We start from the raw sequence: 14,051 nt of genomic DNA, 5'->3' as shown, positions 1-14,051 counted from the left end.
TGTTCAAATAAACTTCTAAAAAAAAAAAGAGCAAACATGAATCAGAGGAGCAGCCAAGAAGCCCACAGTAACTGTTGAGATCCATCGCTGACGCGGAATGGTCTGGTTGGTTAACAAGCTCTAGTGAATGCCTAAAATCTGCTCTTTATGTAAGAGTGTCCAGAAAAGTCAATGAAGGTGATAAAACTGCAGTTGGCAATAGTTCATATGAGGACAAAAAAAACGTGTGGATAAAGTTGCACCTTTAAGACCAGACCATGGTGGATTTTTGGGGCTAAATGCCAAAACGCTTGCACGACAGAAAGCCAACATGTTTACAACCCCTGAAAATGCAATTTCTGCAGTTAAACACGGTAGTGGCAGTATCATGCTTCAAAGATGGCACTAAAGTTGTAGTTTCTTAAGGTAATTTGTCCTAAAAATGGGCAAAAAAATCCCCATGTGGGTGTCAAAAGGAAAAAAACAAACTCTGTAATAGAAGCACAATGCAGAGCGCCATTAAAAGGAGACTGGATAAAGATCTTCACACCTATAATATTTCATGATGATGCTTTGCTTATTGATGATCTATCACATAAAATCCCAGTGAAATCAATTGAGGTTTCTGGTTGTCATATTAAAAAATCTGGAAAAAGTCCAAGGCTAATAAATACATCTGCAAGGCAATATGTTATTTGTATGCAGAACATGATGTATGTCTGTAAAGATATAATTGTTTATTAAATATAGCATCCAGGCAGCTCTCTGTGATTAGGATTTAGCACACACTGCTATTGCAGTGACAATTAGGATACAATGCAATCTGCATTCCTGGTAGTCGCAGCTTTATGCACATTTTACAAAATAAGTCCATCAAAATCATAATCAGAACAGATGTGGGCTATTGGCTTACTAAGTGTATGTAGATAAGGATGTAAAGAGCAGATGGAGGAGGGCGTTCTTTTGTTTTTTAAACAACTTGCTCATTATGTCCCATGGCTAAATATCCCTCATCTTACCTGCAAGACAAAGAGGCTCTGATCCTATTTGCACACCAGCCCAGAGTGCACATAGAGGCAGCACGGGGTGACGGAGCAACTGGGCTGTTTTATGGGGCAGAAAACTCATTTAGTTGAAAAGTATAAAGATTTTGATAAAGGTTTTTAGAGGAGAAAAAAAGGTTTAATACATTTTTTTTCATTGTTTACTCATTTAACCGAACTGCATCAGTTCTGTTTTTTTGTATCCTAATATCATAAATGCACCTTTTAAAAGTTGGTTAAAGAAAAAAAAAGCTATACCAATAAATGTGTTTCCTTCTCATGTGGAAGTGTTCAAACAAACAACTCCACCTTGGCAAGTTTTTCTCCATGAAGTCATGACTGGAATTTTTTTGGGAATAATGTGAACCACCTGCTTTATGATGTAGACGCAGAACAAGGAAGTAGAACGGAAGGAGGGAAAACATTTAACCTCAGAGTCGCAGAGGTGCACAAAAACAAGCACAGGCTCTGGAGCTGGAGTCCCTGCTCTATACATCATCGTGCTGAAGCACTCGGATCAGACCGGAGCCAATCCGTCCTTCATCAAAGTGACAGCAGAGGCAGACGTAGATATGGGGGCCTATTCCCCTCCCCGCTGCCTAGACAGGGTACACAACGTGCTGTAACACCCTCTCACATGTCACTCTGCCACTCCATCAGTCCTGATTCGGCTGAAGAGGCAGAGCAATGTCCAGTGGAGCAGACAAGGCCACACAAACACCTCGCAGTGGCCTGAACGGCCGAATCACGCTAGAAAACCATTACAGTTTACAATGTGAGACTCAGCAAGAAACACGTTGTTCTGTCAGACTTATAAACACAAATAAAACATTTTAATACTAACAAAAAATAACCACAAAACAGGCTGAGATCAGAGGCAGCCAGATTTTAACTCAGTTTTTCAGGCTTGCATAGAGAACCTTGTAGCTGGAGAGCTGATGAAGCATTTTTAGAAATAAAAGGATGACTGATAACTGGCACAAACAGAAAAAAACCTAAAGTACATGTAAAAAGCAGTTTTCATAATGACTTTATTCATATAAAACAGACCCGATGTGAAAAAGGATGTATCCCCAAATACAGGGGTTCCGTGGGTCATTAAAAATCATTAAAAGTCATTAAATTATAATTTTTTTAAATTAAGGCCTTAACTGGCATCGGAAAATATATTACATGTCATTATCATAGCATTTAAAATGCTTTATTTAAAAAAAAAAAGAAAAAAAAGAAAAAAACCTTTATAAAAACAATTTCATCAGATATAACTAGTTCCTCGTGTTTGCGCTGAATTGCTTCCGGTTGATCGTAAAGCCGCATGTTTGGAAAAGAAGTTCAAGGCGAAGAAGAGGCTAGAGAATGGGAAAATCCAAATTTAAATAAAAGTGACTGAAAATCGAGGAATTTGGGACATGGCTGCAACCTGTCGATTGTAGAGATGATGAAGGATTTTGTTGTGTGACAGATGGAGAAAGCAAGTTTATATATATATATATATATATATATATATATATATATATATATATATATAAATTATTTCTAAGAGCATTAAAAAGCATTAAATTAGATTTACTCATTCCTGTAAAAACTCTGTAATAGTAAAAAGTCATTGTGACTAAACTAACAAGTGCAGCCGAGTATTTGTTAGTCTATTGGCTTCAGTTCATGCTGCAGCCACTCTGTTTGCTCCAAGTCTAGACAGACTTTCTAAGACCTTCATTTAGCTGTTAGTTTTATCTTCCTAAAAGTTTGACTGTCATTCTTTAGTCCACTTCCCTCATAAATGCTTGTCTTGCTCAGGCTCTTACCTTCACCAAGAGCAGTGACATCTGCAGTGCCTTTGATGCTGTTCTTTTATTTCTTGCATTAGTTTTCTGTGACTTGATGAAAGGATAATTCTTTCAGTTTTTCTACTATTAATGATACAGGTTTTTATTGTGGGCCAATGGATTGCAACGTCTACGTAACTCAATCCAAGAGACGTTTTAATGCCAAGATGTGAGACATGTTCAGTTGAATTATTATTGCTCCAGTAGTTCTGGTTTGGTTTGGATAAATTTATCCTTTAATGAACTAAATCATCATTTAAAAACTATATTTTTATAAAAGCTTATATTTGTTTGATTCTGAAATTCAAAAGATGATCAGAAAGAGTCAAGACAAGAAAAAAGAAAAAAAGATGGAATGTTTAAGAAGACTTTTTCTCTCGTATTTTCCATTTATTTATTTTGACCACATCATGTTGAAACTCCTCATATTAAGGTGCTTTAGCAGTACAAACATTTTTATAAACTGTCTGTCTGATGCTTTCTGGTTCTGTGGAAAAGTAAAAAAAAAAATGGATTCATAAAGAAAAAATATACCTCCAAATTTATTAAACGTATTCCAACTTCATGCAAAACTTTTATAGAAGTATAAATGTAGACATCAGTGGTGAAGGAGGTTATTTAAATGTTTTATTTGAAATGATGTCGATTCTACTGTGAGAATCTGTTCTTTTACACATTTTTATGAAAAGTCCTGTGAAGTCATTTTTGATCTTAATGGAAACGAAAGACTGAACAAGAATTACAGAATCACACTGCTTCGTTCCTGTTGATGTATTATTGCAGAGGCCATAGTTTTAACAGTTTATTGTAGTTTCAAACTCTAATCTGAAGTTGGACTGAAGGAAAAGCAGTTCTTTTTGTAGTTTTTCTGTTAGTCTAGTTCTATAAAGAATGAAAGCAGTGACAGCAATGTTATGATAGAGGGAAGGGAAACCATTGATTGTTGAATTGGAACTTCAAGCTCTTATTCTCAGTCTCTCTGGGTGGCTCTTCACATTTCCAGATTCATTGTGTTTGTAGACGTCTTAAAATGTTGGCTGTCTTTTGTAAACCCAGGTCATCTGCTCCCAGCTCTGCATAAAAACCAGTCCGCAGTTGAAGTGTCTCTATCACTGGTGATTTACGCAGAGCTGGAGCTTCTCTGCTTGATGACATGCTTAGGCTGCAGCTACCGCTCCCAGTCAAGCTTTTGCATTGTTAAACAAAAGTGCCCCCCCTCTCGAGTGCAGCACCCGTCGAAAGCTTCAGCCTGCCCGTGTCACACGTGTCAATCAGCTCTGAATCCTGCGCCATGAGGAGCAGCTCCTCCTCAGAGGTGCTTCTCTATGCTCCGGCGGCCATCAATATTGCATGGCGTTCCCATTTTCCTGCCCTAAAACTTCTCCACTTTGATTCCTGCTTCAGCCTCTTTACTCCCTTTATGGGAGGGTAGAGAAGTGGGGCCGGTGCTTTTCCCTCCTCACAACAGCGGCTACCTCGGGCTGAGTGGCAGCTCGTTCACTTGGTTAAATATGGAACGGTTGGCGTTTGTTTGGAGGAGCCGTGTTTGCAGATCACTGGGGATGGAGAGGGCGAGGAGACGCTTTTAATCAGCTTCAGTCTCACCGGCGGGAAAAGAACAGACAGAAGTAATGAAGTCGAACATGGATTTAGAGTTTACTTCGGTTGCATCGTCTGCACTCTTGCTTCCACAGTGGTTTATATCTGTTGGACCAGTTTAACTTCTCCCCTTTTTTCCACTCTAGATCAATAAACTTTACTGAGATTTTAAGTTATATTCAAACATGATGTAGTTGGAATAAAATAGCGTTTTAAGGTTTGTGCCCTGGGGCTGACGGATAAAAATACAGCTTCCTCGGTTCTGTAAAACCACTGTCACTGAAGTTAAACTTTGTTGCTCATTCCAGAACATAGCTTTGATCTAAACCTATAGATCTATGTCTTTTAAAAGATACACCTCTGCTTCATGCAGTCACTTGCAGCATGTAACAGGCTTTTAGCTCCATCCTTCTTCCTGTCAGCTCTGACTCGCTTCCCTGTCACTCATAACAGACGGTGATCCCACATCATGATAGTGCCACCACCATGTCTCCCTGTTGCATTAGTGATTTACTTTATTTCAATTTGCGATGCTGTTTTTTTTCCTTCTTTTTTTACCAAAAATTACAGCTAGGTGATATGAACTAAAAACGTTATCAGGATATTTTGTGGTTCTATGTTGAAAAACCCTTCAATACTTCTTTGCTGTCTTTATAAATTGACTGTATCATAGCCCCACAATCACTGATGCTGCACTTCAAAAATAAAACTATTTAAAATGAGCTTTTTTCAGGGCACAAGATAGACAAAGAAGTGTGATTTTTATCGTTAAACATCCTAGATTATAACTGTATGTAATCATATTCTTTGAATTAGTCGCTCCACTGAAGGAAAAAAGCAAATAAAGAAAAGAAATAAAACTCCTGACAATTCATCCCATTTTTAAACATCATTAATTCTAATTGATAATGTAGACATAAATAAAAATGTTTATCATGGAGATAAATTTCATTCTGGATAATTTAATTTAATTACTTTTTTTTAGGCCAAATAGTTTCATTATGGTATATTCACTGACGATATGTATAGAAGGGGAATGTTTTTGGTATTGTTTCTTAATCTAGCCTAACTATAAACATCTACAGAAACTTTTCCCTTAATCAGTCCAGTGTGAAAGCTAGTCTTAAGATTATGTATTAATTGGATAAATGGTTAAAACACTTTGAGTGAATTTTGTTTATAAAAGGAGCAACAAGAACGCAGCTGAGGAACATCAGTTCTTTGTAACTGCTTGCTGTTGCCGTCTGAAAAAATGAGAAAAAGTTTTCATGCCACTGCAAACAGTGATCATGGCAGCATAATGTGGAGTTCACAGTGGGGGAAGCTGCTAAGGATCTATAATTCCATATCATGAACATCATCCTCTTCATCCAATCAGATTGCTGCTGCAGAGCTAACAGTCAGACCTCTTTGTTATGTTACAAACGAGCAAGGAAAGTAAGCAGGGAAATCTGCATAAGTACAACTAAGCTGGGATGTGAAGGCCTGCGGTCACAAGAACGTAGCACAAGAACGTAGCAGACAGGCATGTTTGTGCTTTTTAACGTGGAGCATTTCTTTCTCTTGTCAGCAGGGATTGATTTCAGGACATTGTCCTGTGGACATTGGAAGCCTCAGTTTGGATACAGCCTAATTACTCTGTGTATTGTTTATTCCCCCCATGGCACTAATTCACTGTGACAAAACTGAACGTGAACTTTTTTTATGCCGTCTTAGAGTCATTACAGTATCCTTGAATCAGTTACAACCATCTGTAATAATATCCTTAAGTCTTTTGTGCTGCGGTGCGTTAATCATAAAAGTGTTTTCAGACTATCTTTATTGATCAGGCCTTTCTCCTCTGTGACCAAATTTCACTGCCAAACACCACGGAGTCCCACATGTGTTAAGAGATGATGGGGGGGGGGAAATGCAATGTGATGCAATGATCAAAGAAGGCGATGTAATATCATTTCCATAATCGTTAGGTTCCTCCGTCGCCTGTCATGGATTCTGGAGTGTTTGATGCTTGGGCAGGTCTCTTAATTAGCCGTCCTCACCATCAGCTGTCTGCCGCCCTTTCTGTCTCACAAATTACTGAGTTTGTCACCGTCAGATGGCCAGAGGATGAACATGGGGGAGGGGGCGGGCTCTTCAGAGTGGTCCGTTTGACTTACAAGCTGCACATCGATCTGCATTTCAGTTTTGATAAAGATTTACATGAAGCTTTAATGGGGGGAGCTTTAAACTGCTCTACAAGTTTCTGTTGGTCTGATTTCTGCGTGAAGCTGTGGACCGTTGCCTGTAATTACAGAGGATTCCCTTCACCACTAGTAACGCCTCAGCTTGTGCAACTTTTAAGAAAACAACCTTAAAAAATAAAAAAATCAAAAGAATAAATGCTAATCTACTTCCCACACTGATTAGAGCAGAGGACGGGATGACTCCTATGTATGGCGGTGTGTGTATGCATGTCAGGGTCCATACTAGAGGGCTGACATGAATCCCCATCTCCTGCTCTTCCCCTGCAGCTCCCACACTTTGTCCTCGCACCGATCAGCCACATCTAGCTCCTTATCGTCATTCGCCACACGTCGTTGCCTTTGCCTCTCTTGCTCGTGGACCTCACTCCTTCCCTCACCCCAGCCTCATTACTCAAATTAGAAGCTCCAGTAATCACCGCGCTGAGCTCCAGTCAGGCTCCTTAACACACCCCGCTCACTCTCAGGCTCTCCACATCCCTTTGAGCTCCTCGTGCCCTCAGCTCGGTGGCCGATCCGGCGTGAGTCGCATGAATATTACAAAGGTGGTGTGATGTTGCGAATGCCCTCTGGTTTCTATCACTTTCTGTGATTGGATTGAGAGGAGGTTTAGTGGCACATGCTGCATGTTGGGACTGATGGCGATCTCAGGAAGTTTAGCACTTGAACAGCAGCGCTCCTCTCATGTCCATCTTTCAATTGGAATTTGATCTTGATTGTTTATACAGTATCTGAGACGTAGAAAGCTACTGCTCCACCAGAGAAAAGACAAGCTTTTCATTAATTTGTTTATCATTTACTGCAGGTACCCCTTACTACCAATTACTGTGTTATGTCACTAAAGTAAGTGCAGCCTTCTGTTCAAAAATCTAGCAGACATTAACCAGTATCAGTCTCTAAAGCACAACAACAACAAAAAAGTACTTCACGGAAACAAAAAGAAATGTAAAACAATCCTTTAATTCCTACCATCACAAATGTACGGAGGTGAACTTTTTTGCTTTAATCTGATTCAATTTATGAATGAAAACCACCTCCTTCCTGCTGTTAAGTACGGTGGAGGAGCTGTGATGCTGTGGGTCCCTTTTTCTTTAAAAGCTACTGGGCTTTGTGAATATTTAGAAACAGCAGGATATTTTAAATAAAAACCTATTGGTCTTCTTTCATAACAATGAAGAAGGCTCATCTTTGGGTATTTAGACAGAATAATGATCCTAATACAGGAACAGTTCCCAAAATGTAGCCTTTTCCTCAGACATACATGCTTCAGTAAAAGCCTGTCAACTGAAAAGTTTCCTGTCTGAAGAGAAGCGAAGGTCACACAATCTAAGAAAATTATCAAAACAAACAGTTTTCCTACTTTGGGGTTTATTTTCAGTTTATGCTGTTAGGATAAAAGTAAATTTTTTCGCTCCAGGGTTGTTCCACATCTTTTCCAGCTTTGCCAAAAAATGTTCCTGCACCTGTTTAGTCCGTTATCAACACCTCTAATTAGGACTGATAATATTTAATTTTTTTAATACAAACTGGTAATGTGTGTCATTTTTTTCTTTTCTTTTTGGTGATGTTGATCCTCTAATGTTGATCTAATTCAATGAATTATTTAAACAGGTTTTAAAAAAATAAAATAAAATTTACACTTTTAAATGAATGAATTAGCTTTAAGCTATCTACTCTTATCTAAAAACAGCTTGGATTGACCTTAGCATCAACACAAACATATTTTGAGGCTTCAATGCTTTAATATTCAACTATATATTTAATATAACAGTTTTTGGAGTTCAGTTTGATCATCTTGTGTCTCCTCTGCAGGTTCTGGAGCGTCTTTTTCAGAAGGGCTTCAGTGTGGCGGCGTCGTGTGGAGGCGGCGTGGACTCATCCCAGTTCAGCGAGTACGTGTTGTGTCGTGAGGACCGGCGGAGCCTCTCAATCAACACCCCTATCAGGATAAAACAGGAACCCCTGGACTAGAGATTTTTATGGGGGGGGATGAGAAGGACCCTCCTCATTATTCTTCTCCACCTCCTCACTCTCCATCTTTTCCCGTCGCCTCCATCTTCACCTCCTTCCCCTTCTCTGCCCCAGCTGGACCACAGCCTCCCCTCCAAGAACATAAATATCAGCAGAGGTGTTCAACCTGACCAGCTCTGCTGAACTCCACGGGGAATGTAGGACCAAACAAAGGAGGAAAGCAAAGGCAGCAAAAGTTTTTCCGTTCTGTTTGAAAAATACCCAAAGAATCTGTTGGACCGTCGGGTGCTTCAGCTTTCTGTTTTTTAGCACAAATTTACGGACTGATTCTCCCAAACAAAGAAAACAATGTAGAGGAATGGAAACCACCTCTCTTGTCCAGGCCTGTTTCTGTTGGATCAGGGGCCTGCTGTGGTCCAGGAAAGCTTCGGATGATATCAAGGATGTCAAGTCAAGGACTTAATCATTTTGTGAGGCCCTGAATCCCCATGACCCTTTCAAACCTCAGCGGATTCAGCATTGTTTGTTAAACGGTTTCTATGTTTTCTTCCCTCGCTTTGCTGTTTTTTATCATGACATGGTGTAACCAATTATTACTAATAGGATTATTTTAATGTCTCTTCCCACCCCCCGTCTCTAAAAATGAAGGATGTACGAACATTGTATTCATTAGGCTTCGAAAGCTTGCAAAGGGAGCGTTTCTTGGCAATGGCTGCAGAAACTCAGATGTCTGCAGGCTATGTGGCAAAAGCAATATGACTGGCAATGAAAATCGGAGCCAGAAAAAGTCCCATTGTTCCAACAGGGATAGAAGAAAGAAAAAAAAAACTCGACGTTTCCATAATTTTATAGTCAAATGTGTTGCGCACAGAAGAAAGGAAAGCAGCTGTAGAATTTCTGCTTGTTTGCTCCAAAACATGTAGTGCCCCTTTTGTTTTTGGCCAAACCTGCTGTTTCAGATAATCAAACAAGTTCCAATATCAGAGCAAAAGTATGAGTGAAGGAAAGAAAGAGTCACTGTGTGTTTCCAATACAAACAACTAAGGGCGATTTATTAACTTTTGGGTTGTTTTACTTGTTAAACTCTGGCCTGACTAGAGACAGACCTGTTGCTATAAGAAGACCTGTCTGACTATATGAAGTAGGTGATAAGCTCTAAGACATCAGGCCCTTATTTGATGAAATGTTAGAACAAATAGGAAATGTTTTCTCAAATGAATCAATTTTGTTCTCTGCAGCATCATGATGGGCCACGCGGCTTGTTCTCCATAACGTCTGGCTTGGTGTCTGTGCTGTGATTGGACAGGATTTAAATAGGGTGGTTTTAGGTTGGAAAAGCGGAGACTCCTCGTGTATCTGTCCAGGTTGACACCAAGTTTTTGCGGTCTTTCCAAACTTACACCTTGAGCTCTTATTACTGTCTGCTGTACGTTCAGCTCTCCGCCAGCCCTCAGTCCATCTTCAGCTCTGGAAGTAAGAACACTTTAAGACTTTTTTTTGTTCTTGCCACCGAAAGAACAAAAAAAAAAAAAGTCTCGCTTCTCATGGAGTATGTGGCGGCATTTACCATTTAAGACTTAATCAACATCATCATCCAGAAGTGACGAAAACGTTGCACAGAGGGGAACCCTAGGAGCACTTGGGCTGAAAAATAATAACACATTTAGCAGGTTATAAAACATCACAATGTCTAAAGCATGACATGCCAAACATTTAGGGTCAGTGTTTGAGATTTAACATCAGAAAGGAAACTTGGAAGAAGAAATCCATTGTTGACATTGTTACATTTCTTACAAAAAACATTTAAATTTGCAAAACTGTGAAATGATGAGACCAAAAGGCGTGTGTTGTAAAATGGGCAAAACACCTTGAGGGTACCATGTTTTTTTTTTCTCTCAAGCAGAAATCCTGAAGGAAAATTTCCAGCTCTATGTCTGGAACCTTAAAGTTAATTTTTCAGCAGGCTAATAATCCCGACCACAAATAATAACCCGAGTTATTATTTTTAATATGTATAAGTTCCAACTCAGATGCTTGCTTCCAACAAGTTGTTTGTACTCACAAAACCTACAGAGAGGCTGGATGAAAATATTTCTGCCATGAAACGTGGAGTGGGAATCCTCTGCAGTTATGGAAAAGGATGGATTTATTTCCCTTTATAAGACTAAAATCTTTGTTTTAAAAACAGATTTTTGTAATTAGTTTGCTCATCTGAAACATTTAAGTGTGCCAAAAAGAGTAAAAGAGGAAATCTCTTTAAGGTAGGAAATACTTTTGAATGGATTTTCTTCTGTTTTGCAGCTTTTAGGTTCATAATTCAGGTTAAAAAAAAAGCAGTTGAGTCGGAAGGTGAAACAGTTGAGGACCAGGCTGTCCTGATGAGCAGTTTTTTTTTTTTGCACTTGAACATTTTTTCTTACCACAGAGCTGGCCAGGCGCCGCTCCTTCATCGGCCCCCAGCGAACAACACCAAGCTGTTTCACCTTCAGGTGGACGTCGGGTTTAGAAATTAGGCATCCAACAGAACCAAACCATTTGATTGTATAAGCATAAAGATGCTCTTTGAGCCACGCTGCATAATTTAAAACTGTATGAAGGATGTAAACATTTGATCCTCCAAGTCCTGACAGGTCTGTTGAGAAATCTGTTTGAATATTGTCACTTCTAAGTTAGGATTACTTCAGAAATCTTCAAACATTACATACAGCAGAAGCTAAAGTTCGGCTGCCAGCATCAGTGTGTTGTTGGCTAAGAGACGAGTGAGCGGCATTTTACTCAGTCCTACTCTTCTTCTTTTGCTCTTATTCTCTGCGTGTCTTCGATCAAAGACAAAAGCAAGAGAGTTTCCACGCTTTTCATTTGTGTATAACTTAACCATGCTGTTTCTTCCATTACAAAAGCCGGAGCTTAGACAGAAGAAAAGCAGCTTACTCTGATCTTGGTGGGTGCTGGCAGTGACTTGATTTAAACTGGGCTTGTTTTTTTGTTTTTTAGTTCTTCATAAAACTTGGGCCTCTGTTGTCCAAACAGGAGCAGAAGTTTCTCTCTAAAGGACCGTTTCTGTTCTGATTTGCTCTGAATGGATCCAGTTGCCTCAAAGGGAAAGGTCAACCAAGACATTTGTTGTTTGCTTGTTTTTGAGATGAAGGTGCTCGTCGGGCCATTTTCTCCACAACAAACCGATGAGTCTCTCAGAAACATGCCAGGCGGCAACCCGACTCTGCAGCTGACCTCAATGCACTTTGGTCGTTTCAGTGAAACTGATTCATGCTTCTCTAAAAAACAACTTAAAGGAACACTTATTGCCATTTAGGAGCAAGAAGTTACTGATAAAAACAAAAAACAAAACACCAACCGTTAAGCATCTCAGCAGATTTGGACCAACTTGGCCGGACTGAAACACTCTTTGAACATCTTTACTGTTGTTGGCTCTTCAGATGAAGCACTAGTCCTACACGGCTGCCCGGCCCGCTGGGCTTTGCCCCCTCCTCTGAGGCGACTCGGTTTGTACAGTTACTGTGTATTGACTTGTCAGGACTCGTAGGCTTTATGGGACCTTTATGTTTTTGAGAAATCACAAATCTTCACAGTAAAGAACAAAGGAAATCCTGAAAATTACATTGTGTACATATGGATTACAAAAAACATTTCATAGCGTATAATAAGGTGCAAATGTATATTATTTAAAGTGTTTAAAACAATTAGACTGTGGTATTAAAGGGCATGTGTTCATTTACAGTGTCTCCATTTGACTTTTCTTGCATATTTGCGATAATAAAAGGATGTACTGTATAAATGAATTTGGTCTCATGCAATCTTTTACGGCTGCGGTAAGCAACGTCTTGGAAAGTATTTCCACCTCTTGAAGAGTTTTTAAAATGTTTATAAAGGTAAATCAAACATCATTCTTTTTTATAAAGAAACTACGCAGAATACTGTAGTTTACAATAAATTGTGAGTAATTTTGTGTACATTACGCCTACAAGGCCTGTTTAACTCAATATTAGTGGAACAAACATATAGTTGGAAACAAGGCTGCAGGTCTTCTGGGTTATCTGACAAATTTAAATCTTAGTATTTTATTCACACTCTTCTTTGAAGAGACACACAAGTTAAGGCATTTTCATGAGTTTACTGTCTGGTATCTGATTAGGCCATTTAAGAATGTAGCTCTGGTTGTATGTAAAGGTTGTTGATTTTTTTTTTATCCTGCTGTCTCAAGTAATTTGCATCCTACAACAGGATTCCCCTGTATTTGCCTCAACCAATCAGCTTCCCTGTCCCTGCTACAGAAAGGTAATCGTCGTGATGCTGCCATCACCATGTGTCACTATGCTGACGAGTTTGGGGTGATATGCAGTGTTAGCCAAAGGTTTTCCTATAACTTACTGGGTACTTTGCTAACTTTAAAAGGGCCTTTAAAGCTTCTCTTTAAAAGCTTTTATCTTGGCGCTCTTGAAGAAAGACATAACAAAAAAAATAACGATTAACAGCAATTATGTAAAAAGATTTTCTTACCTGAGCTGCATCGCTTAGCAATGTCTTAGGATAAAACATTTTGTGCTCTTTTTACTTTTTTGTATTTAATTTAACATATCTTAAACCAAGCTAATATTTGGGTCAAAAGCATAATTTCTTTAAGCATCTCAACAGATTTATCCCAGACGTGATGAATGATGACTAGGGATGCACGATATTGGGATTTTGGCCGATATCCGATATGCCGATATTTTAAAACTCATGTAGCCGATAACCGATATCGATACCGATGTTAAAGCTGGACAAAAATAAGTAATCATTGAAAATAGCAGTTTTGTTATCCATTTCTGACACTTTGAAAAATAATATACTCAAATATATTTTCCTATGCTGATATCAAATTGATTTTTAAAAACGCGGTATGGATCTATTTAACTTTTAAAATCTCATGAAATTTCATCGTTCTGTTACAAACTCTCGTGATATTTTGCAAATTCTTGTGAGATTTTGTTAGTAAAATAGATCGATACCGCGTCAATATATCAACATATAAAAATATGGCAACATTTGGTGAATTTTCTGGGGATTTCGTAGCATAACGATGACATATAGCAATATTTCATTAGTAAAAGAGATTGATATGGTGTTTTTAAATGGCAATATATCAGCATATGAAGATATTGGGATATTTTAATGGATCAATATTTTTTCCTCGTCTTTAGAAGTTTTTAAGTCTGTAAAAAATAAGTTTTTGAGGAAGAAGTAGTATTTTTTTTTTTTTTTTTAGACTTTAGAAACTCAGAAGCTGATCAAATATCGAGTTAAATATCGGTGGGGTGGCCGATGTCCGATATTCAGTTTTAAGGCCGATACCGATAGGGGGCCGATTACAGTATATCGTGCATCCCTAATGA

General features: G+C 38.8%; 1 protein-coding gene across 2 annotated transcripts in view; it reads left to right on the top strand.

Annotated features, from left to right (window-relative positions):
- The window catches only part of LOC119781950 (BTB/POZ domain-containing protein kctd15), a 41,378-nt gene extending 28,920 nt beyond the window's left edge, over positions 1–12,458 (top strand). For both annotated transcript variants that reach the window (XM_038282607.1, XM_038282606.1), the window contains exon 5: positions 8,500–12,458. In XM_038282607.1, the coding sequence (XP_038138535.1) occupies positions 8,500–8,658 (159 nt within the window). In that variant the 3' untranslated portion in view covers positions 8,659–12,458. The remainder of the gene's footprint in view (positions 1–8,499) is intronic.
- Positions 12,459–14,051: the final 1,593 nt, after the last annotated feature.

This window comes from Cyprinodon tularosa, unplaced genomic scaffold, assembly GCF_016077235.1.
Source record: "Cyprinodon tularosa strain WSP-4 unplaced genomic scaffold, ASM1607723v1 ctg186, whole genome shotgun sequence".
Taxonomy (NCBI): Eukaryota; Metazoa; Chordata; class Actinopteri; order Cyprinodontiformes; family Cyprinodontidae; genus Cyprinodon; species Cyprinodon tularosa.
The sequence above is the reverse complement of the archived record's forward strand: the minus strand, read 5'-3'. Positions and strand labels throughout refer to the sequence as shown.